General features: G+C 46.0%; 1 protein-coding gene across 1 annotated transcript in view; it reads right to left on the bottom strand.

The window, feature by feature from the left end:
* Positions 1-15,233: 15,233 nt before the first annotated feature.
* The window catches only part of LOC120030524 (thyroglobulin-like), a 133,018-nt gene continuing 122,089 nt past the window's right edge, over positions 15,234-26,162 (bottom strand). Inside the window, exons 15-19 of the mRNA XM_038975931.1 lie at positions 20,530-20,664; positions 20,231-20,320; positions 18,201-18,332; positions 17,932-18,021; positions 15,234-15,547 (exon numbers count right to left, since the gene is read on the bottom strand). Of these exons, the coding sequence (XP_038831859.1) occupies positions 15,234-15,547; positions 17,932-18,021; positions 18,201-18,332; positions 20,231-20,320; positions 20,530-20,664 (761 nt within the window). The remainder of the gene's footprint in view (positions 15,548-17,931; positions 18,022-18,200; positions 18,333-20,230; positions 20,321-20,529; positions 20,665-26,162) is intronic.

Raw genomic sequence — 26,162 nt, 5'->3', positions numbered from 1 at the left:
TCTCTGTGAAGGACTGTCTGTTGTCCAGCCGAGCCTTAATGGTGAAAGACCTCTTGTCCTTCTCAGCCACCAAATGTTGGTGTTCAATTTGGCAGAACTATTTATTCCCTATAACAATGAATCTAACCAGTTAACATTAATCAATAGGAGCACAGTGGTGTCTCCTATAGTAGGGATTGGTTTACCTATAATCACCTGAAATATACTGTTGGACCAGTATATTAGGAGGGATTGGTTTACCTATAATCACCTGAAATATACTGTTGGACCAGTATATTAGGAGGGATTGGTTTACCTATAATCACCTGAAATATACTGTTGGACCAGTATATTAGGAGGGATTGGTTTACCTATAATCACCTGAAACATACAGTTGGACCAGTATATTAGGAGGGATTGGTTTACCTATAATCACCTGAAATATACTGTTGGACCAGTATATTAGGAGGGATTGGTTTACCTATAATCACCTGAAACATACAGTTGGACCAGTATATTAGGAGGGATTGGTTTACCTATAATCACCTGAAATATACTGTTGGACCAGTATATTAGGAGGGATTGGTTTACCTATAATCACCTGAAATATACTGTTGGACCAGTATATTAGGAGGGATTGGTTTACCTATAATCACCTGAAATATACTGTTGGACCAGTATATTAGTAGGGATTGGTTTACCTATAATCACCTGAAATATACTGTTGGACCAGTATATTAGGAGGGATTGGTTTACCTATAATCACCTGAAATATACTGTTGGACCAGAATATTAGCAGGAATTGGATAGCTTACATTTGAATACTGCAGGTAGGAAGTGGATAGCCTGCAGGTAGGAAGTGGATAGTCTGCAGGTAGGAAGTGGATAGCCTGCAAGTAAGATTTGGATAGCCTACATTTGAATACTGCAGGTAGGAAGTGAATAGCCTGTAAGCAGGAAGTGGATAGCCTGCAAGCAGGAAGTGGATAGCCTGCAGTATTATAATACTGTATAGATAATCAGTTTGCAAACACAAGGGTTACCAAGTTGTATGTGTGTATAATGGGTTATTAGAGACGTGATGTCATTATACGGGTCTAAGAAGACTATTAGATAATACGGGTCTATGAAGACTATTAGATAATACGGGTCTAAGAAGACTATTAGATAATACGGGTCTAAGAAGACTATTAGATAATACGGGTCTAAGAAGACTATTAGATAATACGGGTCTAAGAAGACTATTAGATAATACGGGTCTAAGAAGACTATTAGATAATACGGGTCTAAGAAGACTATTAGATAATACGGGTCTAAGAAGACTATTAGATAATACGGGTCTAAGAAGACTATTAGATAATACGGGTCTAAGAAGACTGTTAGATAATACGGGTCTAAGAAGACTATTAGATAATACGGGTCTAAGAAGACTGTTAGATAATACGGGTCTAAGAAGACTATTAGATAATACGGGTCTAAGAAGACTATTAGATAATACGGGTCTAAGAAGACTATTAGATCATACGGGTCTAAGAAGACTATTAGATAATACGGGTCTAAGAAGACTATTAGATAATACGGGTCTAAGAAGACTATTAGATAATGCGGGTCTAAGAAGACTATTAGATAATACGGGTCTAAGAAGACTATTAGAAAGCCCGGGTAATAAACCCTCTAAGTGTCTTGCTGGAGGTGCTGATCCAGAGGGGAAAATACAACTCCAGCACCCACACGTAGTGTGGAGGATGAATCAGAATTAGTTGGGTAACAGATAAATAAGATGTTTAATTTACATAATATGCTTATGTGAGATACTTGTCATTAGAATGTCTCCCTTTGGACTATACTGTTGGCAGTTGCACTTTTTCCCTTCTCAGCTAGGGAAAAGTCACTTGGGGCCCAGAGAGGGGAGCGGTCAGGCTTGTGAGAGGGGTGTATCTTGGCTATAAAAGATCTTGGTATTCTTTTGTAGGGACTCTCAGAATTCATTATAGACACTGAATTGATCTGAGAGTCAAAGGGCGATTTTAAAGCTGACATATAATTAAAGATGGTATTTAAGTATAACTCTGACTGGTGTGTGGTTTGTAACTCTCCTCATTTGGTAATACAGGAAATTCCCACGACAGTAGACGTACATAGTTGATGTAAAAAGTGTTCTGAGAAATATTCAGTATATATTCCCTTATGGATCATTTGACAAGGTGAAACACTGTATGACTGTTTAAAGGGTGTCAGACAAAGATTTGGAGCATTTTCTAAGCTAACAGCTTCCAACAAAACATATTATCACCAAGTTAATCAGAGCCTTCATCCAGAATGAAAGGAAAACCACCCAGGTAATACATGTTGTAACAAAAGCCATGTCCTGTTCCATAGGACCGATGAATGTTGAACATCATTTTCTGTAATACATGTTGTAACAAAAGCCATGTCCTGTTCCATAGGACCGATGAATGTTGAACATCATTTTCTGTAATACATGTTGTAACAAAAGCCATGTCCTGTTCCATAGGACCGATGAATGTTGAACATCATTTTCTGTAATACATGTTGAAACAAAAGCCATGTCCTGTTCCATAGGACCGATGAATGTTGAACATCATTTTCTGTAATACATGTTGTAACAAAAGCCATGTCCTGTTTCATAGGACCGATGAATGTTGAACATCATTTTCTGTAATACATGTTGAAACAAAACCCATGTCCTGTTTCATAGGACCGATGAATGTTGAACATCATTTTCTGTAATCACCCACTCAACCGTTTAACTTGCTACGTAGAGACCGGTTAACTGAACTGAAGGCTACAATTTATTGTACTCAAGATGGAGTTTTCGTTGACATCCCAACAATGACGTTCTAACCCAATTAGCGAGTAGGCACATTTGAACCACTCCCCAAGATGGAGTGGGAAACTGGCTCTCTCTGTCAGTCCCAGAACTGGGCAATTCCAGTCCTCGGGTGCCTGATTGGTGTTACACTTTCCCCCCATCCACCCCATCTAGCAAACACACCTGATTTAAACTAATTGCATTTTTAACTGAAGATCATGATCAGTTGATTATTGGAGTCAGGTGTGTTAGCTGGGACTGGGGCAAAAGTGTGTCACCAATCAGGCCCACGAGGACTGGAGTTGTCCAGGCCTGGTCTATCCTGTCTCAGGTGACTCATAATGGACAGAGCACTGCAATGACAGTGGACTGATAGGCAGTGCCAGTCCAGTTATAATACATGTTGATCCTAGAAAGAAACTAGTCTTGGGAACTACAATACCTTAAAAAGGAAGTTCCCTCCAAAGTGTATCTCTCCCCTTGTGAATTGGCCAATGTATTTTATAATTTCAACGCATTACATATTTATCTCAAAATAATAGACATTTAATGAGTGTGAAGCAGAAAGTGAATATCCAACGTAAATTGGAAATAAATACTTAGAGTAACATTGTCAGGATAGACTAAAACACAAACAATGCCTTCCAATAAGGAGAAAGTAAAAGCGAACAATGGCATCCCGGTGAACAGACGTTATCATGTTTGTTTTGTTTGTTTAACACCTTATAATAGGGGTAAAAGCAGGACATTGTTTGAGAGTGATCCGTGTATATTAGCAGTAGTGATTGAGAGGGTTTTTCCCACTGGAAAGTTGAAGGAAACATACACTACCTTTCAAAAGTTTGGGGTCACTTAAAATGTCCTTAAAATAACATCAAATTGATCAGAAATACAGTGTAGACATTGTTAATGTTGTAAATTACTATTGTAGCTGATTTTTTATGGAATATCTACATAGACGTACAGAGGCCCGTTATCAGCAACCGTCAGTCCTGTGTTCCAATGGCACGTTGTGTTAGCTAATCCAAGTTTATAATTTTAAAAGACTAATTGATCATTAGAAAACCCTTTTGCAACGATGTTAGCACAGCTGAAAACTGTTTTGTTGATTAAAGAAGCAATAAAACCTTCTTTAGAGTTCCTCTGTCCAGTGTCTGTGCTCTTTCACCCATTAAAATAACATCAAACTGATCAGAAATACAGTGTAGACATTATTAATGTTGTAAATGATTATTGAGCTCACAAGTCCTCAACTGGCAGCTTCATTAAATGGTACCCACAAAACCTAGTCTCAACGTCAGCAGAGAAGAGGCGACTCCAGGATGCTTTCTAGGCAGAGTTCCTCTGTCCAGTCTCAACGTCAGCAGAGAAGAGGCGACTCCGGGATGCTTTCTAGGCAGAGTTCCTCTGTCCAGTCTCAACGTCAGCAGAGAAGAGGCGACTCCGGGATGCTTTCTAGGCAGAGTTCCTCTGTCCAGTCTCAACGTCAACAGAGAAGAGGCGACTCCAGGGTGCTTTCTAGGCAGAGTTCCTCTGTCCAGTCTCAACGTCAACAGTGAAGAGGCGACTCCGGGATGCTTTCTAGGCAGAGTTCCTCTGTCCAGTCTCAACGTCAACAGAGAAGAGGCGACTCTGGGATGCTGACCTTCTAGGCAGAGTTCCTCTGTCCAGTCTCAACGTCAACAGTGAAGAGGCGACTCCGGGATGCTTTCTAGGCAGAGTTCCTCTGTCCAGTGTCTGTGTTCTTTTGACCATCTCTATATTTTCTTTTTATTGGCCCGTTTGAGATATGGCGTTTTCTTTGCAACTTCCTCTGTCCATCCCAGAGCATCCTGGAGTCGCCTCTTCACTGTTGACGTTGAGACTGGACAGAGGAACTCTGCCTAGAAGGTCAGCATCCCAGAGTCGCCTCTTCACTGTTGACGTTGAGACTGGACAGAGGAACTCTGCCTAGAAAGTCAGCATCCCAGAGTCGCCTCTTCACTGTTGACGTTGAGACTGGACAGAGGAACTCTGCCTAGAAGTTCAGCATCCTGGAGTCGCCTCTTCACTGTTGACGTAGAGACTGGACAGAGGAACTCTGCCTAGAAGGTCAGCATCCCAGAGTCACCTCTTCACTGTTGACGTTGAGACTGGACAGAGGAACTCTGCCTAGAAGTTCAGCATCCTGGAGTCGCCTCTTCACTGTTGACGTTGAGACTGGACAGAGGAACTCTGCCTAGAAGTTCAGCATCCCAGAGTCGCCTCTTCACTGTTGACGTAGAGACTGGACAGAGGAACTCTGCCTAGAAGGTCAGCATCCCAGAGTCGCCTCTTCACTGTTGACGTTGAGACTGGACAGAGGAACTCTGCCTAGAAGTTCAGCATCCTGGAGTCGCCTCTTCACTGTTGACGTTGAGACTGGACAGAGGAACTCTGCCTAGAAGGTCAGCATCCCAGAGTCGCCTCTTCACTGTTGACGTTGAGACTGGACAGAGGAACTCTGCCTAGAAGTTCAGCATCCTGGAGTCGCCTCTTCACTGTTGATGTAGAGACTGGACAGAGGAACTCTGCCTAGAAGGTCAGCATCCCAGAGTCACCTCTTCACTGTTGACGTTGAGACTGGACAGAGGAACTCTGCCTAGAAGTTCAGCATCCTGGAGTCGCCTCTTCACTGTTGACGTTGAGACTGGACAGAGGAACTCTGCCTAGAAGTTCAGCATCCCAGAGTCGCCTCTTCACTGTTGACGTTGAGACTGGACAGAGGAACTCTGCCTAGAAGTTCAGCATCCTGGAGTCGCCTCTTCACTGTTGACGTTGAGACTGGACAGAGGAACTCTGCCTAGAAGTTCAGCATCCCGGAGTCGCCTCTTCACTGTTGACGTTGAGACTGGACAGAGGAACTCTGCCAAGAAGTTGAGCATCCCGGAGTCACCTCTTCACTGTTGATGTTGAGACTGGACAGAGGAACTCTGCCTAGAAGGTCAGCATCCCAGAGTCACCTCTTCACTGTTGACGTTGAGACTGGACAGAGGAACTCTGCCTAGAAGTTCAGCATCCTGGAGTCGCCTCTTCACTGTTGACGTTGAGACTGGACAGAGGAACTCTGCCTAGAAGTTCAGCATCCCAGAGTCGCCTCTTCACTGTTGACGTAGAGACTGGACAGAGGAACTCTGCCTAGAAGGTCAGCATCTCAGAGTCGCCTCTTCACTGTTGACGTTGAGACTGGACAGAGGAACTCTGCCTAGAAGTTCAGCATCCTGGAGTCGCCTCTTCACTGTTGACGTTGAGACTGGACAGAGGAACTCTGCCTAGAAGGTCAGCATCCCAGAGTCGCCTCTTCACTGTTGACGTTGAGACTGGACAGAGGAACTCTGCCTAGAAGTTCAGCATCCTGGAGTCGCCTCTTCACTGTTGATGTAGAGACTGGACAGAGGAACTCTGCCTAGAAGGTCAGCATCCCAGAGTCACCTCTTCACTGTTGACGTTGAGACTGGACAGAGGAACTCTGCCTAGAAGTTCAGCATCCTGGAGTCGCCTCTTCACTGTTGACGTTGAGACTGGACAGAGGAACTCTGCCTAGAAGTTCAGCATCCCAGAGTCGCCTCTTCACTGTTGACGTTGAGACTGGACAGAGGAACTCTGCCTAGAAGTTCAGCATCCTGGAGTCGCCTCTTCACTGTTGACGTTGAGACTGGACAGAGGAACTCTGCCTAGAAGTTCAGCATCCCGGAGTCGCCTCTTCACTGTTGACGTTGAGACTGGACAGAGGAACTCTGCCAAGAAGTTGAGCATCCCGGAGTCACCTCTTCACTGTTGATGTTGAGACTGGACAGAGGAACTCTGCCTAGTTCAGCATCCCAGAGTCGCCTCTTCACTGTTGACGTTGAGACTGGACAGAGGAACTCTGCCTAGAAGTTCAGCATCCTGGAGTCGCCTCTTCACTGTTGACGTTGAGACTGGACAGAGGAACTCTGCCTAGAAGTTCAGCATCCCGGAGTCGCCTCTTCACTGTTGACGTTGAGACTGGACAGAGGAACTCTGCCAAGAAGTTGAGCATCCCGGAGTCACCTCTTCACTGTTGATGTTGAGACTGGACAGAGGAACTCTGCCTAGAAGGTCAGCATCCCAGAGTCACCTCTTCACTGTTGACGTTGAGACTGGACAGAGGAACTCTGCCTAGAAGTTCAGCATCCTGGAGTCGCCTCTTCACTGTTGACGTTGAGACTGGACAGAGGAACTCTGCCTAGAAGTTCAGCATCCCAGAGTCGCCTCTTCACTGTTGACGTAGAGACTGGACAGAGGAACTCTGCCTAGAAGGTCAGCATCTCAGAGTCGCCTCTTCACTGTTGACGTTGAGACTGGACAGAGGAACTCTGCCTAGAAGTTCAGCATCCTGGAGTCGCCTCTTCACTGTTGACGTTGAGACTGGACAGAGGAACTCTGCCTAGAAGGTCAGCATCCCAGAGTCGCCTCTTCACTGTTGACGTTGAGACTGGACAGAGGAACTCTGCCTAGAAGTTCAGCATCCTGGAGTCGCCTCTTCACTGTTGATGTAGAGACTGGACAGAGGAACTCTGCCTAGAAGGTCAGCATCCCAGAGTCACCTCTTCACTGTTGACGTTGAGACTGGACAGAGGAACTCTGCCTAGAAGTTCAGCATCCTGGAGTCGCCTCTTCACTGTTGACGTTGAGACTGGACAGAGGAACTCTGCCTAGAAGTTCAGCATCCCAGAGTCGCCTCTTCACTGTTGACGTTGAGACTGGACAGAGGAACTCTGCCTAGAAGTTCAGCATCCTGGAGTCGCCTCTTCACTGTTGACGTTGAGACTGGACAGAGGAACTCTGCCTAGAAGTTCAGCATCCCGGAGTCGCCTCTTCACTGTTGACGTTGAGACTGGACAGAGGAACTCTGCCAAGAAGTTGAGCATCCCGGAGTCACCTCTTCACTGTTGATGTTGAGACTGGACAGAGGAACTCTGCCTAGTTCAGCATCCCAGAGTCGCCTCTTCACTGTTGACGTTGAGACTGGACAGAGGAACTCTGCCTAGAAGTTCAGCATCCCAGAGTCGCCTCTTCACTGTTGACGTTGAGACTGGACAGAGGAACTCTGCCTAGAAGTTCAGCATCCCGGAGTCGCCTCTTCACTGTTGACGTTGAGACTGGACAGAGGAACTCTGCCTAGAAGTTCAGCATCCCGGAGTCGCCTCTTCACTGTTGACGTTGAGACTGGTGTTTTGCAGGCACTATTTAACAAAGCTGCCAGTTGATGACTTGTGAGGCATCTGTTTCTCAAACTAGACACTAATGTACTTGTCGTCTTGCTCAGTTGTGCACCGGGGCCTCCCATTCCTCTTTCTATTCTGGTTAGAGCCAGTTTGCGCTGTTCTGCGAAGGGAGTAGTACACAGCATTGTACGAGATCTTCAGTTTCTTGGCAATTTCTCGCATTGAATCACCTTCATGTCTCAGAACAAGAATAGACTGACGAGTTTCAGAAGAAAGTTCTTTGTTTCTGGCCATTTTGAGCCTGTAATCAAACCCACAAATGCTGATGCTCCAGATACTCAACTAGTCTAAAGAAGGCCGGTTTTATTGCTTCTTTAATCAGATCAACGGTTTTCAGCTGTGCTAACATCATTACAAAAGGGTTTTCTAATGATCAATTAGCCTTTTAAAATGATCAGCATGGATTAGCTAACACAACGTGCCATTGGAACACAGGAGTGATGGTTGCTGATAATGGGCCTCTGTACGCCTATGCAGATATTCCATAACTAAGCTGTTTCCAGCTACAATAGTCATTTACAACATTATTAAAATGTCTACACTGTATTTCTGATCAATTTGTGGTTATTTTAATGGACCAAAAAATGTGCTTTTCTTTAAAAAACAAGGAGATTTCTAAGTGACCCCAGACGTTTGAATGGTAGTGTACATGGAGACTAGTGAAAGTAACAAAGACAGTGATGAAGACAAGTGGAAAGATTCATGGTCCTCGTGGTCTATCAGTTGAGGTCAAATGTAATGAGTGTCGACAGTAGATGAATGGAAATATGTTATTAGTTGCTTTCAGCTAGCAGTCTAATAATGAAATGTGTTATTAGTTGCTTTCAGCTAGCAGTCTAATAATGAAATATGTTATTAGTTGCTTTCAGCTAGCAGTCTAATAAGGAAATATGGGAGTCATTTGAAGAAGCTAATGTTTAAATACAAGGTTACATGATGATCAGAGGGATCGAGCCTTGGGACTGATATGAAATGAGATGCTTCCATCTGGTGTTTGGGTTAAAGAAAAGCTTACTGTGGACCCATTGATAAGCCACCAGTGAAAGTGAGTGGTATTCACTGAACTCAGGCTGTAAAGGACACAGTGGGAAAATTTGGAACAGAGGTATGAATAATTGAAAAAGACAAGTTTTTGACGATTACCAATCACTATTTCTTAATTTCGATAGTGTGAATAACACCAGTGACTTAAGGATGAAGGTAATGTCATCTAAAACAATAATCTGTTTCCAGTACGTGGAACACTGTCCAAAATGTAAACAGATCCCAGTAAACGTTCTGAGGACCAGGACTATAAAAATAGGAAAAAGCTGATAAGCCAGCAGCAACTTTTTGAAAGACCGAGTGGATTTGTTAAGTGACTAAGATACTGTAGAAGAGTATTGAAAACAGTATATACATATGAGATGAGTAATTCCAGATATATGTAAACATTATTAAAGTGGCCAGTGATTCGTAATCTATGTCTATTGGCAGTAGCCTCTAATGTGCTAATGATGGCTGTTTAACAGTCTGATGGCCTTGAGATAGAAGCTGTTTTTCAGTCTCTTGGTCCCAGCTTGATGCACCTGTACTGACCTCTCCTTCTGGATGGTAGCGGGGTGTTAGTTATGTACTGAACATACTATTTAGTTTAATGTACTGAACATACTATTTAGTTTAATGTACTGAACATACTATTTAGTTTAATGTACTGAACATACTATTTAGTTTAATGTACTGAACATACTATTTAGTTTAATGTACTGAACATACTATTTAGTTTAATGTACTGAACATACTATTTAGTTTAATGTACTGAACATACTATTTAGTTTAATGTACTGAACATACTATTTAGTTTAATGTACTGAACATACTATTTAGTTTAATGTACTGAACATACTATTTAGTTATGTACTGAACATACTATTTAGTTTAATGTACTGAACATACTATTTAGTTTAATGTACTGAACATACTATTTAGTTATGTACTGAACATACTATATAGTTTAATGTACTGAACATACTATTTAGTTTAGTGTACTGAACGCAGCCCTGCATTGTCTTGAATAATAACCATTCTTAGTGTCTGTGTCCCAAATGGCACCCTATTCCTTATGTAGTGCAGGTCCTGGTCTAAAGTAGTGCACTACATAGGGAATAGTGGTCAAATAGGCCCTGGTCTAAAGTAGTGCACTACATAGGGAATAATGGTCAAATAGGCCCTGGTCTAAAGTAGTGCACTACATAGGGAATAATGGTCAAATAGGTCCTGGTCTAAAGTAGTGCACTACATAGGGAATAATGGTCAAATAGGCCCTGGTCTAAAGTAGTGCACTACATAGGGAATAATGGTCAAATAGGTCCTGGTCTAAAGTAGTGCACTACATAGGGAATAATGGTCAAATAGGTCCTGGTCTAAAGTAGTGCACTACATAGGGAATAGGGTTCAAATAGGTCCTGGTCTAAAGTAGTGCACTACATAGGGAATAATGGTCAATTAGGCCCTGGTCTAAAGTAGAGCACTACATAGGGAATAATGGTCAAATAGGCCCTGGTCTAAAGTAGAGCACTACATAGGGAATAATGGTCAAATAGGCCCTGGTCTAAAGTAGTGCACTACATAGGGAATAATGGTCAAATAGGCCCCGGTTTAAAGTAGTGCACTACATAGGGAATAATGGTCAAATAGGCCCTGGTCTAAAGTAGTGCACTACATAGGGAATAATGGTCAAATAGGTCCTGGTCTAAAGTAGTGCACTACATAGGGAATAATGGTCAAATAGGCCCTGGTCTAAAATAGTGCACTACATAGGGAATAGGGTTCCATATGGGAAGAAGCAATACATCACTGACCTGGGAGAAAACATGGAGAACCCTGTACTCACCATGTTACCAATCTGTCACCAATCACTTTGCTGATCCATCAGAAACCAATAAATATCTCCAGGTCTGTTGAACAAAGTGATTTTCATTGTAACTGGAGTCATACTGACACACACACACACACACACACACACACACACACACACACACACACACACACACACACACACACACACACACACACACACACACACACACACACACACACACACACACACACACACACACACACACTTTCTGCAGTGATTGTCATTATAATGTAATTTATTTATGTATTTATTTTCTGTTGTACAGAGTTGTCTACTGTTGTCTGTCGCCCCCCAGTGGTTCTTTGTTGTAAGAACGAACTTATATCCGTCCCAAATGGGACCCTATTGTAGTGCACTATAAAGGGAATAGGGGACCATTAGGGACGTATCTAACTGTAATATGTTGTTGCACTACGTCCTAATGATTAGCTCTGGTCCAGGGTGTGACGTGCATCTTGATGGTGCTGAACCGTCTTGATGGATATAACACCCTGGACCAGAGCTACCTAACAATACACAGCTGGATAATAAGTCCTGTTATCTGATATTCTGAATAATGTTGTATTTTATACGTTGTTAAACTGATAAAAAAGGAGAAACCTGCACACTGCTCTTGCTAGTATCACTGCTCTTTATTCAGCTTTCCGTATCGGCCTCAAGGCCTTCGTCAGAGCTCTGTGAGTGTTAGTCGTTTCCACCCTTATGTAGACATTGCATCGAATGGGGTTGGAGTCGAGGGGAAATAAACATGTGTTACCAAATATAACAATGTGCATTTCATAAGTATTCTAATAAAGTGTGTACATAAAACGTATTAAACACGTCCAGGAACGGACCTGGACGTTCTGCCCCCCCCCCCCCCCCCCATGAGGGAAAGTGACCTTTCCACCCAGACAGAGGCTCCACTGACGCAGAAAACTGTACGCTTCAACCGCTGGCTTCTCGTCCCTTGTAAAACCCAACAACAGAAGTGCTTCACTAAAAGCTGCCTGGGTTTAAACAAATATATTCTCTTTACAGAAAGAGAAAAGCTCAATTAAAAGGGACAGAATAGTAGAGTCAGTTTTTTTGTATCTCTTCGAATATTATAGGCTGCAGCTCAGCTTCAGATTGTCATAGAGAGGAATCAATATATCTCCATATGCATCGGAGTCCCGTCTTTCTCGGGCATTTCAGAGCTTGTTTCTACCATAAGACGTCACAGAGTTAAGCATTGTTCTAGAACGCTTGATATCATCTGGATACGTTTTATGTATTTATTTACAAATATGAAGCAAACAATAGATATATAATTTGTGCTATTTTCTTTAACAAAGGATACGTGATACCCTCAGTCAATTCAAGCCCTGGTTTTAGTCCAACACACCAAGCCCTTCCCAGACACGGAGGTATTTAATCAGAACCAAACACACCAAGCCCTTCCCAGACACGGAGGTATTTAATCAGAACCAAAAACACCAAGCCCTTCCCAGACACGGAGGTATTTAATCAGAACCAAACACACCAAGCCCTTCCCAGACACGGAGGTATTTAATCAGAACCAAACACACCAAGCCCTTCCCAGACACGGAGGTATTTAATCAGAACCAAACACACCAAGCCCTTCCCAGACACGGAGGTATTTAATCAGAACCAAACACACCAAGCCCTTCCCAGACACGGAGGTATTTAATCAGAACCAAACACACCAAGCCCTTCCCAGACACGGAGGTATTTAATCAGAACCAAACACACCAAGCCCTTCCCAGACACGGAGGTATTTAATCAGAACCAAACACACCAAGCCCTTCCCAGACACGGAGGTATTTAATCAGAACCAAACACACCAAGCCCTTCCCAGACACGGAGGTATTTAATCAGTACATGCGACAGTATTGTAGTATTTGTCTATACCGACATCTATGGAGGATAATTGTGTCCGTCAAACAGGAAGTCTCACCACTTATTTATTGGAGGATGAAGAAATAAGCTCCAATTATCTGTGTAATTGTGTGTTTCTGACCGTTAACATGTTGGGTGGACGCGTGTACATATAGGAGGTTCCTTACCAGGCAGAAGGGAGTTTCACTTTAACCGCTGCATCGGAGAGTTACAATGTTGCTGTCACTATGCAACCTACTACCTACAGTAGGAAAACGAGTTTCTGATTAATAATATCACACCTGTTATCACACATGGTACGACCCCATAATTGTTACAATTACAATAAAAATAACACTTTTATATTACATATTTAACATATATTTTAATATTCCTGTAGAACTGTAAAACAGAGTAAGATCATTTGAGCTTTGGAAACAAGCGCTTTCATAAATGCATGGTGGGCCTCGTTATAAATGGGTGGGCCTCGTTATAAATGGGTGGGCCTCTTTATAAATGGGTGGGCCTGGTTATAAATGGGTGGGCCTCGTTATAAATGCATGGTGGGCCTCGTTATAAATGGGTGGGCCTCGTTATAAATGGGTGGGCCTCGTTATAAATGGGTGGGCCTCGTTATAAAAGGGTGGGCCTCGTTATAAATGGGTGGGCCTCGTTATAAATGGGTGGGCCTCGTTATAAATGGGTGGGCCTCGTTATAAATGGGTGGGCCTCGTTATAAAAGGGTGGGCCTCGCTATAAATGGGTGGGCCTCGTTATAAATGGGTGGGCCTCGTTATAAATGGGTGGGCCTCGTTATAAATGGGTGGGCCTCGTTATAAATGGGTGGGCCTCGTTATAAATGCATGGTGGGCCTCGTTATAAATGGGTGGGCCTCGTTATAAATGGGTGGGCCTCGTTATAAATGCATGGTGGGCCTCGTTATAAATGGGTGGGCCTCGTTATAAATGGGTGGGCCTCGTTATAAATGGGTGGGCCTCGTTATAAATGGGTGGGCCTCGTTATAAATGGGTGGGCCTCGTTATAAATGGGTGGGCCTCGTTATAAATGGGTGGGCCTCGTTATAAATGGGTGGGCCTCGTTATAAATGCATGGTGGGCCTCGTTATAAATGCATGGTGGGCCTCGTTATAAATGCATGGTGGGCCTCGTCATAAATGCATGGTGGGCCTCGTTATAAATGCATGGTGGGCCTCGTTATAAATGCATGGTGGGCCTCGTTATAAATGGGTGGGCCTCGTTATAAATGGGTGGACCTCGTTATAAATGCATGGTGAGCCTCGTTATAAATGGGTGGGCCTCTTTATAAATGCATGGTGGGCCTCGCTATAAATGGGTGGGCCTCTTTATAAATGGGTGGGCCTCGTTATAAATGCATGGTGGGCCTCGTTATAAATGGGTGGGCCTCTTTATAAATGGGTGGGCATCGTTATAAATGGGTGGGCCTCGTTATAAATGCATGGTGGGCCTCGTCATAAATGCATGGTGAGCCTCGTCATAAATGCATGGTGGGCCTCGTTATAAATGGGTGGGCCTCGTTATAAATGGGTGGGCCTCGTTATAAATGCATGGTGGGCCTCGTTTTAAATGGGTGGGCCTCTTTATAAATGCATGGTGGGCCTCGTTATAAATGCATGGTGGGCCTCGTTATAAATGGGTGGGCCTCATTATAAATGCATGGTGGGCCTCGTTATAAATGGGTGGGCCTCTTTATAAATGGGTGGGCCTCGTTATAAATGGGTGGGCCTCGTTATAAACGGGTGGGCCTCTTTATAAATGCATGACGAGCCTCGTTATGAATGCATGGCGCCCTCGTTTCGCTGGAGCAGTGTGAAATAAGCTTTCTGTCAATGACCCAGCCTTAACGAATTTCATTTATTTCCATATTGAATGTGATTGTCCAACATCATCATGTATTTATTGTGTAGAGTGGCCTCTTTCCTCTGCTGTGGTGCTGCATTGCAGTCAGCGATGTTTTCTCTCGGTAGCTGTCCAGGGTCCTGAAATCAAATCATGTGAGTTTGCTTGGACACCAGCCTGATCTCCAGCTCCCTCCAACTCTGGAAACTATCTGGGTGGTCATGTGACTTCTGAGGAGGTGACACTGATTCTTCCAGTCCCTGGTTCCATCCCTGACCAGCGCAGATTTACACTCGTGTGAAAAAAGTTTGCAGCAAAAACAGAAGTCTGCATCGTTTTGCTTGGAATAGACAAGTCTTGGTCTCTCCACTCTCTCCCCGTTCGCCATCCTCCTATTGTAGTTAGCCACCGAAAACCTTCGTTGCCCCTCATCTCTTGGTAAATTCCCCTCCTTATCCTGATGTGGCCCAGCCTGCACTAACATATCCCGTAAAGATCCATTCATATATTGTCTCCACTCACCGGGATCTTCTATGTTTTTGTCTGGGAGTCGGATTTAGCAGCAGCACCACCACTGTCACAGGGGACGGGAGCGACGAATCTGAGTCTGGGTCCAAGATAGTAGGGTCTTCACCGGCATTGTTTGGAGGTGTAGCTAGGCCTGGTGCGACCACCTGTTCTTGTCCAGCCAGAGAGCTGTCATCATCGGTGGAAGTGCATGGCTCGGACTCCTCCGGTTTGTCCTCTTCGCTGCTAGAATCAGCTAACGGGGGCTCGTCGTTCTCGGTGAATGAATGTCCTGTCCTCGTAGGCTTGTAATTCTCCACACCGGCTGATGGACATTGCTGCACACTGATACATTTCACCAGAGAATTTCTTTGGTTTAGAGATTGTGCCTCTTTTCTCATTGTTTAAAAAAGTATTCGCTTCCTGATATTTTTTGTCTGTTAGACATGGTAGTAAATGATTTGAAATGTCTATAGATTACTTTTATCTAAAATTATATCCACTAGTTGTAGCTATCTAACGTTAACAGGTTAGGTTAGGCTACTGTCTTAATCACTAACGTTGTAATGCCACATGGTCAAGGTTAGGCTACTGTCTAAATCACTAACGTTGTAATGCCACATGGTCAAGGTTAGGCTACTGTCTTAATCACTAACGTTGTAATGCCACATGGTCAAGGTTAGGCTACTGTCTTAATCACTAACGTTGTAATGCCACATGGTCAAGGTTAGGCTACTGTCTAAATCACTAACGTTGTAATGCCACATGGTCAAGGTTAGGCTACTGTCTTAATCACTAACGTTGTAATGCCACATGGTCAAGGTTAGGCTACTGTCTTAATCACTAACGTTGTAATGCCACATGGTCAAGGTTAGGCTACTGTCTTAATCACTAACGTTGTAATGCCACATGGTCAAGGTTAGGCTACTGTCTTAATCACTAACGTTGTAATGCCACATGGTCAAGGTTAGGCTACTGTCTAAATCACTAACGTTGTAATGCCACATGGTCAAGGTTAGGCTACTGTCTAAATCACTAACGTTGTAATGCCACATGGTCAAGGTTAGGCTTGCACAGATCGGCAAATTGTGCTTCTAACACTAAGTTCTCTCGCTACTTTTATTCACGCTCGCTGCGCTCAGACCGAGCGAGCTACGGTCTAGCGGGGCATCTCGTTGAACTCGGCACAGCCTAGAGAGAATGGTAATGCCATTGCCGGCTCTGTGTGTCTTAAAAGCACCGCACTGTGTCACTCCATCCTTGGGGGGGGGGGGGGGTGTGTGTGTGTGTGTGTGTGTGTGTGTGTGTGTGTGTGTGTGTGTGTGTGTGTGTGTGTGTGTGTGTGTGTGAGTGAGGGAGAGCTTTTCTTTGACATTTGTTTGGAGAAATGCCAGGAGAATGCGACCTGCCCGAATGCATAGTGCCAAATAAAGTTTGGTGGAGGAGGAATAAGGGTCTGGTGCTGTTGTTCATGGTTCGGGCCCCTTAGTTCCAGTGAAGGGAAATCTTAATGCTTCTGCGTACAATGACATTGTAGACGATTCTGTGCTTCCAACTTTGTGGCATGAGTTTGGGGAAGGCCCTTTCCTGTTGCAGCATGACAATCCCCCGTTCAGGTTTATACATAAACGGTTTGTCGAGATTGGTGTGGAAGAACTTGACTGGACTGCACAGAGCCCTGATCTCAACCCCATCGAATACTTTTGGGATGAATTGGAACGCCAACTGTGAGCCAGGCCTAAAATCAGTGCCAGACCTCACTAAAGCTGTTGTAGCTGAATGGAAGCACGTCCCCCACAGCAATGTTCTGACATCTAGTGCAAGGCCTCCCCAGAACACTGGAGGTTGTTAAGGGGGGGGGGGGCGACTCCATGATTTTGGAATGAGATGTTTGATGAGCAGGTGACCACATACTTTGTCATGTGGTGTGTTTTAGTTATAAAATTAACTAGTTAGCAAATTATAGGCTGAACATTTACTTACCCCACTAAAGTTATTAATTTCCCTTCTTGGATGTCCTGTTCACAGAGGGCAATGATGTGAATCACCCATTCTAGCTAGCTAATACTGTACTGACCATGTTCAGGCAAGTTTCCTCCCTGCCTCCAAATATGGGCATGAACATGAAGTACCCTGAACATGAATAGATCAGTCTGGCCCTAAAAGATCAGATGGCATCAACATGAAACACAACCAGGAGATATGAATCATCAAGTCATCCTACAACTTCTAATACATTTACTCATGTAAAGATGAAGAGCATGTACTTTATTTTACAGGATGATATAATGCATGAAGCAAACAATGGAATGATTTAGTGAAATTGACAAGCTGTAGACTCAGTAAAGGGGTCTTTCATCCCTCTGTGGCCTGGAACAATTCTTCAGCCTCAGAGTAGCATGGTTCTGATTGTGGACTCTGCTGAACTCCTGTATGTATATTGGAATGACATTTCGATGTCTATGGAGGACCACAGCTGCCATAATTACAATTAAATTAGAAGAGATGAAGAGATGTCATGACAGAAGGACACAGGAAGAAGAGAGATCGTGATACAGAAAGACAGGAAGAAGAGAGATCATGATACTGAAATCAGTGGAGCATCTTGTAAAGAAAGCATAAAGAGATCCAAGGTAGGAAGCAAGAGTAGTGATGTGTTGGAGTTTAAAGTGGTTATGATGTTGGATGAGACCACAGGGCCTCATTTACTCTGGGTGGAACAGTTGATTCTAGCAGTGCCTGGTAGAGTCTCAGTACCCGGGATCTTCCGTCCAGAACTGTTCACACACCAACATTGACCTACCAGAAAGACATGTTAATAACCTGTTACGTATACAATATTTACACAAATATACATTTTACTGTAACACATTGAATTGTCACGTTAAACTGAATTGGAGCATTTATAGTGTGTGTGTGTGTGTGTGTGTGTGTGTGTGTGTGTGTGTGTGTGTGTGTGTGTGTGTGTGTGTGGTAACCTGTAGAGCCCCAACATTGCTCAGGGGTGTATTGTCCAGCGGCGTCACATGTGGGGATGAAGGCTCCAATTGGGCCATTTATCACATCATCTCTAGCACGCTCACAGGGGGTCTTGGATCGGATCGTAGCATCTGGATACAGGGAACATACATTGTAATGTGGACATAACATAACAATGATGGATATACATTCTGGAATCATGGACTGCATCCTATATGGGACCCTGTTCCCCTTTGGGCCCTGGTCAGGACACTGCATCCTATATGGGACCATGTTCCCCTTTGGGCCCTGGTCAGGAGACTGCATCCTATATGGGACCCTGTTCCCCTTTGGGCCCTGGTCATGAGACTGCATCCTATATGGGACCCTGTTCCCCTTTGGGCTCTGGTCAGGAGACTGCATCCTATATGGGACCCTGTTCCCCTATTGGGCCCTGGTCAGGAGACTGCAACCTATATGGGACCCTGTTCCCCTTTGGGCCCTGGTCAGGAGACTGCATCCTATATGGGACCCTGTTCCCCTTTGGGCTCTGGTCAGGAGACTGCATCCTATATGGGACCCTGTTCCCCTATTGGGCCCTGGTCAGGAGACTGCATCCTATATGGGACCCTGTTCCCCTTTGGGCTCTGGTCAGGAGACTGCATCCTATATGGGACCCTGTTCCCCTATTGGGCCCTGGTCAGGAGACTGCAACCTATATGGGACCCTGTTCCCCTTTTGGCTCTGGTCAGGAGACTGCATCCTATATGGGACCCTGTTCCCCTATTGGTCCTGGTGAGGAGACTGCATCCTATATGGGACCCTGTTCCCCTATTGGCCCTGGTCAGGAGACTGCATCCTATATGGGACCCTGTTCCCCTATTGGCCCTGGTCAGGAGACTGCATCCTATATGGGGCCTTGTTCCCCTTTGGGCCCTGGTCAGGAGACTGCATCCTATAATGGACCCTGTTCCCCTATTGGCCCTGGTCAGGAGACTGCATCCTATATGGGACCCTGTTCCCCTTTGGGCCCTGGTCAGGTGACTGCATCCTATATGGGACCCTGTTCCCCTATTGGCCCTGGTCAGGAGACTGCATCCTATATGGGGCCCTGTTCCCCTTTGGGCCCTGGTCAGGAGACTGCATCCTATATGGGACCCTGTTCCCCTATTGGCCCTGGTCAGGAGACTGCATCCTATATGGGACCCTGTTCCCCTTTGGGCCCTGGTCAGGTGACTGCATCCTATATGGGACCCTGTTCCCCTATTGGCCCTGGTCAGGAGACTGCATCCTATATGGGACCCTGTTCCCCTTTGGGCCCTGGTCAGGTGACTGCATCCTATATGGGACCCTGTTCCCCTATTGGCCCTGGTCAGGAGACTGCATCCTATATGGGACCCTGGTCCCCTATTGGCCCTGGTCAGAAGCAGTGCCCTATACTGAATAGGAAGCCATTTCAGATGTACATTTCTGAAATCTTCAGTTGTTGCTTCACTCCTTCAGAGATCTTCAAAGGTCTTCACTGGGTCTCTCTCTTTCTCTCTCTGTCCTGCCTGTGAGTTAAATTCTACCTCTCCCTCCTCTCCTTTTTAAGGACCCGTCCAGTCAGAACCCTCCCTCTGGAACCCCGCACGGAGAGTTGGAGGTCCGAAATGGCGGCAAGTAGTGCAGAAAAAATGCAGGAAATAAAGAAAGAGTTGTTGAAGCAACAGCTGTGCTGGATTGAGAACAATATGGCAGTCAGTTCTGATGGTATGTAGCGGGAGGATGAGGGTTAATGACCTGAATGGTCGGTAGTGGAAAAACACAGGAAGAAGAGAGATCATGATGCAGAAAGACACAGGAAGAAGAGAGATCATGACACAGAAAGACAGGAAGAAGAGAGATCATGACACAGAAAGACACAGGAAGAAGAGATGTCATGATACTGAAATCAGTGGAGCATCTTGTAAAGAAAGTATAAAGAGATCCAAGGTAGGAAGCAAGAGTAGTGATGTGTTGGAGTTTAAAGTGGTGATGGTGTTGGATGAGACCACAGGGCCTCACTTACTCTGTGTGGTACAGTTGATTCTAGGAGTGCCCGGAGGAGTCTCAGTACCCGGGATCTTCTGTCCAGAACTGAACACACACCAACAGTAACCTACCAGAAATGGACATGTTAATAACCTGTTAAATATATAATATTTACACATTTTACTGTAACATATTGAATTGTCACGTTCAACTCAATTGGAGAATTTATGGTGTGTGTGTGTGTGTGTGTGTGTGTGTGTGTGTGTGTGTGTGTGTGTGTGTGTGTGTGTGTGTGTGTGTGTGTGTGTGTGTGTGTGTGTGTGTGTGTGTGGTAACCTGTAGAGGCCCTGCATTGCTCAGGGGTGTATTGTCCATCGTTGTCACATGTGGGGACGTAGACTCCAAGCCCGACTTTTTCCATCGCAGTATCTCTAGCAATCTCACAGGGAGTCTTGGGTCGTATCATACCATCTAAATACACAGATAACGTACTTTGTAACGATAACATTACATAGCATAACATACATTGCTGGACAAACATCCTGGAAGCTCTGGCTGCATCTGGAATCTTGGGTTGCGTCCCCTATGGGCCCTGGTCAGGAGACTGCATTCTATATGGGACCCTGTTCCCATTTTGGCCCTGGTCAGGAGACTGCATTCTATATGGGACCTTGTTCCCCTATGGGCCCTGGTCAGGAGAAAGCATCCTATATGGGACCCTGTTCCTCTATTGGCCCTGGTCAGGAGACTGCATCCTATATGGGACCCTGTTCCCCTATTGGCCATGGTCAGGAGACTGCATCCTATATGGGACCCTGTTCCCCTTTGGGCCCTGGTCAGGAGACTGCATCCTATATGGGACCCTGTTCCCCTTTTGGCCCTGGTCAGGAGACTGCATCCTATATGGGACCCTGTTCCCCTATTGGCCCTGGTCAGGAGACTGCATCCTATATGGGACCCTGTTCCCCTTTTGGCCCTGGTCAGGAGACTGCATCCTATATGGGACCCTGTTCCCCTTTGGGCTCTGGTCAGGAGACTGCATCCTATATGGGACCCTGTTCCCCTTTGGGCCCTGGTCAGGAGACGGCATCCTATATGGGACCCTGTTCCCCTTTGGGCCCTGGTCAGGAGACTGCATCCTATATGGGACCCTGTTCCCCTTTTGGCCCTGGTCAGGAGACTGCATCCTATATGGGACCCTGTTCCCCTTTGGGCCCTGGTCAGGAGACTGCATCCTATATGGGACCCTGTTCCCCTTTGGGCCCTGGTCAGGAGACTGCATCCTATACGGGACCCTGTTCCCCTATTGGCCCTGGTCAGAAGACTGCATCCTATATGGGACCCTGTTCCCCTATTGGCCCTGGTCAGGAGACAGCATCCTATATTGGACCCTGTTCCACTTTGGGCCCTGGTCAGGAGACTGCATCCTATATGGGACCCTGTTCCCCTTTGGGCCCTGGTCAGGAGACTGCATCCTATATGGGACCCTGTTCCCCTTTGGGCCCTGGTCAGGAGACTGCATCCTATATGGGACCCTGTTCCCCTTTGGGCCCTGGTCAGGAGACTGCATCCTATACGGGACCCTGTTCCCCTATTGGCCCTGGTCAGAAGACTGCATCCTATATGGGACCCTGTTCCCCTATTGGCCCTGGTCAGGAGACAGCATTCTATATGGGACCCTGTTCCACTTTGGACCCTGGTCAGGAGACTGCATTCTATATGGGACCCTGTTCCCCTATTGGCCCTGGTCAGGAGACTGCATCCTATATGGGACCCTGTTCCTCTTTGGGCCCTGGTCAGGAGACTGCATCCTATATGGGACCCTGTTCCCCTTTGGGCCCTGGTCAGGAGACTGCATACTATATGGGACCCTGTTCCCCTATTGGCCCTGGTCAGGAGACTGCATCCTATATGGGACCCTGTTCCCCTATTGGCCCTGGTCAGAAGCAGTGCCCTATACTGAATAGGAAGCCATTTCAGATGTGCATTTCTGAAATCTTCAGTTGTTGCTTCACTCCTTCAGAGATCTTCAAAGGTCTTCACTGGGTCTCTCTCTTTCTCTCTCTGTCCTGCCTGTGAGTTAAATTCTACCTCTCCCTCCTCAACTTTTTAAGGACCCGTCCAGTCAGAACCCTCCCTCTGGAACCCCGCACGGAGAGTTGGAGGTCCGAAATGGCGGCAAATAGTGCAGAAAAAATGCAGGAAATTAAGAAATAGTTGTTTAAGCAACAGCTGTGCTGGATTGAGAACAATATGGCTGTCAGTTCTGATGGTATGTAGCGGGAGGATGAGGGTTAATGACCTGAATGGTCGGTAGTGGAAAAACACAGGAAGAAGAGAGATCATGATACTGAAAGACAGGAAGAAGAGAGATCATGACACAGAAAGACACAGGAAGAAGAGATGTCATGATACTGAAATCAGTGGAGCATCTTGTAAAGAAAGTATAAAGAGATCCAAGGTAGGAAGCAAGAGTAGTGATGTGTTGGAGTTTAAAGTGGTGATGGTGTTGGATGAGACCACAGGGCCTCACTTACTCTGTGTGGCACAGTTGATCCTAGCAGTGTCTGGTGGAGTCTCAGTACCCGGGATCTTCTGTCCAGAACTGTTCACACACCAACAACAACCTACCAGAAATGGACATGTTAATAACCTGTTAAATATAAATATATAATATTTACACATTTTACAGTAAGAGATTTAATTGTCACTTTCAACTCAATTGGAGCATTTATGGTGTGTGTGTGTGTGTGTGTGTGTGTGTGTGTGTGTGTGAGTGGTAACCTGTAGAGGCCCAGCATTGCTCAGGGGTGTATTGTCCATCGTTGTCACACGTGGGGACGTAGACTCCAAGCCCAACTTTTTTCATCGCAGTATCTTTAGCAATCTCACAGGGAGTCTTGGGTCGTATAATACCATCTAAATACACAGATAACATACTTCGTAACGATAACATTACATAGCATAACATACATTGCTGGACAAACATCCTGGAAGCTCTGGCTGCATCTGGATTCTTGGGTTGCGTCCCCTATGGGACCCTGTTCTCCTTTGGGCCCTGGTCAGGAGACTGCATCCTATATGGGACCCTGTTCCCCTTTGGGCCCTGGTCAGGAGACTGCATCCTATATGGGACCCTGTTCCCCTTTGGGCCCTGGTCAGGAGACTGCATTCTATATGGGACCCTGTTCCCCTTTTGGCCCTGGTCAGGAGACTGCATCCTATATGGGACCCTGTTCCCCTTTGGGCTCTGGTCAGGAGACTGCATCCTACATGGGACCCTGTTACCCATTTGGCCCTGGTCAGGAGACTGCATCCTATATGGGACCCTGTTCCCCTTTGGGCCCTGGTCAGGAGACTGCATCCTATATGGGACCCTGTTCCCCTTTGGGCCCTGGTCAGGAGACTGCATCCTATATGGGACCCTGTTCCTCTTTGGGCCCTGGTCAGGAGACTGCATCCTATATGGGGCCCTGTTCCCCTTTGGGCCCTGGTCAGGAGACTGCATCCTATATGGGACCCTGTTCCCCTTTGGGCCCTGGTCAGGAGACTGCATCCTATACGGGACCCTGTTCCCCTATTGGCCCTGGTCAGAAGACTGCATCCTATATGGGACCCTGTTCCCCTATTGGCCCTGGTCAGGAGACAGCATCCTATACGGGACCCTGTTCCCCTATTGGCCCTGGTCAGAAGACTGCATCCTATATGGGACCCTGTTCCCCTATTGGCCCTGGTCAGAAGACTGCATCCTATATGGGACCCTGTTCCCCTATTGGCCCTGGTCAGGAGACTGCATCCTATATGGGACCCTGTTCCCCTATTGGCCCTGATCAGAAGCAGTGCCCTATACTGAATAGGAAGCCATTTCAGATGTACATTTCTGAAATCTTCAGTTGTTGCTTCACTCCTTCAGAGATCTTCAAAGGTCTTCACTGGGTCTCTCTCTTTCTCTCTCTGTCCTGCCTGTGAGTTAAATTCTACCTCTCCCTCCTCTCCTTTTCAAGGACCCGTCCAGTCAGAACCCTCCCTCTGGAACCCCGCACAGAGAGTTGGAGGTCCGAAATGGCGGCAAGTAGTGCAGAAAAAATGCAGGAAATTAAGAAATAGTTGTTTAAGCAACAGCTGTGCTGGATTGAGAACAATATGGCTGTCAGTTCTGATGGTATGTAGCGGGAGGATGAGGGTTAATGACCTGAATGGTCGGTAGTGGAAAAACACAGGAAGAAGAGAGATAATGACACAGAAAGACACAGGAAGAAGAGATGTCATGATACTGAAATCAGTGGAGCATCTTGTAAAGAAAGTATAAAGAGATCCAAGGTAGGAAGCAAGAGTAGTGATGTGTTGGAGTTTAAAGTGGTGATGGTGTTGGATGAGACCACAGGGCCTCACTTACTCTGGGTGCAACAGTTGATTCTAGCAGTGCCTGGTGGAGTCTCAGTACCCGGGATCTTCTGTCCAGAACTGTTCACACACCAACAGTAACCTACCAGAAATGGACATGTTAATAACCTGTTAAATATATAATATTTACACATTTTACTGTAACATATTGAATTGTCACGTTCAACTCAATTGGAGCATTTATGGTGTGTGTGTGTGTGTGTGTGTGTGTGTGTGTGTGTGTGTGTGTGTGTGTGTGTGTGTGTGTGTGTGTGTGTGTGTGTGTGTGTGTGTGTGTGTGTGTGTGAGTGGTAACCTGTAGAGACCCAGCATTGCTCAGGGGTGTATTGTCCATCGTTGTCACACGTGGGGACGTTGACTCCAAGCCCAACTTTTTCCATCGCAGTATCTCTAGCAATCTCACAGGGGGTCTTGGGTCGTATAATACCATCTAAATACACAGATAACATACTTTGTAACGATAACATTACATAGCATAACATACATTGCTGGACAAACATCCTGGAAGCTCTGGCTGCATCTGGAATCTTGGGTTGCGTCCCCTATGGGACCCTGTTCCCCTTTGGGCCCTGGTCAGGAGACTGCATCCTATATGGGACGCTGTTCCCCTATTGGCCCTGGTCAGGATACTGCATCCTATATGGGACCCTGTTCCCCTATTTGCCCTGGTCAGGAGACTGCATCCTATATGGGACCCTGTTCCCCTTTGGGCCCTGGTCAGGAGACTGCATCCTATATGGGACCCTGTTCCCCTATTTGCCCTGGTCAGGAGACTGCATCCTATATGGGACCCTGTTCCCCTTTGGGCCCTGGTCAGGAGACTGCATCCTATATGGGACCCTGTTCCCCTTTGGGCCCTGGTCAGGAGACTGCATCCTATATGGGACCCTGTTCCCCTATGGGCCCTGGTCAGGAGACTGCATCCTATATGGGACCCTGTTCCCTAAGGGCCCTGGTCAGGAGACTGTCTTTCTATATGGGACCCTGTTCCCCTTTGGCCTTGGTCAGGAGACTGCATCCTATATGGGACCCGGTTCCCCCTTTTGGCCCTGGTCAGGAGACTGCATTCTATATGGGACCCTGTTCCCTATGGGCCCTGGTCAGGAGACTGCATCCTATATGGGACCCTGTTCCCCTATGGGCCCTGTCAGGAGACTGCATTCTATATGGGACCCTGTTCCCCTATGGGCCCTGGTCAGGAGACTGCATCCTATATGGACCCTGTTCCCCTTTGGCCCTGGTCAGGAGACTGCATTCTATATGGGACCCTGTTCCCCTATGGGCCTGGTCAGGAGACTGCATCCTATATGGGACCCTGTTCCCCTTTGGGCCCTGGTCAGGAGACTGCATTCTATATGGGACCCTGTTCCCCTATGGGCCCTGGTCAGGAGACTGCATCCTATATGGGACCCTGTTCCCCTTTGGGCCCTGGTCAGGAGAAAGCATCCTATATGGGACCCTGTTCCCCTATTGGCCCTGGTCAGGAGACTGCATCCTATATGGGACCCTGTTCCCCTATTGGCCCTGGTCAGGAGACTGCATCCTATATGGGACCCTGTTCCCCT

The sequence above is a fragment of the Salvelinus namaycush genome, chromosome 36 (genome assembly GCF_016432855.1).
Source record: "Salvelinus namaycush isolate Seneca chromosome 36, SaNama_1.0, whole genome shotgun sequence".
NCBI lineage: Eukaryota > Metazoa > Chordata > Actinopteri > Salmoniformes > Salmonidae > Salvelinus > Salvelinus namaycush.
This window is presented reverse-complemented; position numbering and strand designations above follow the sequence as displayed.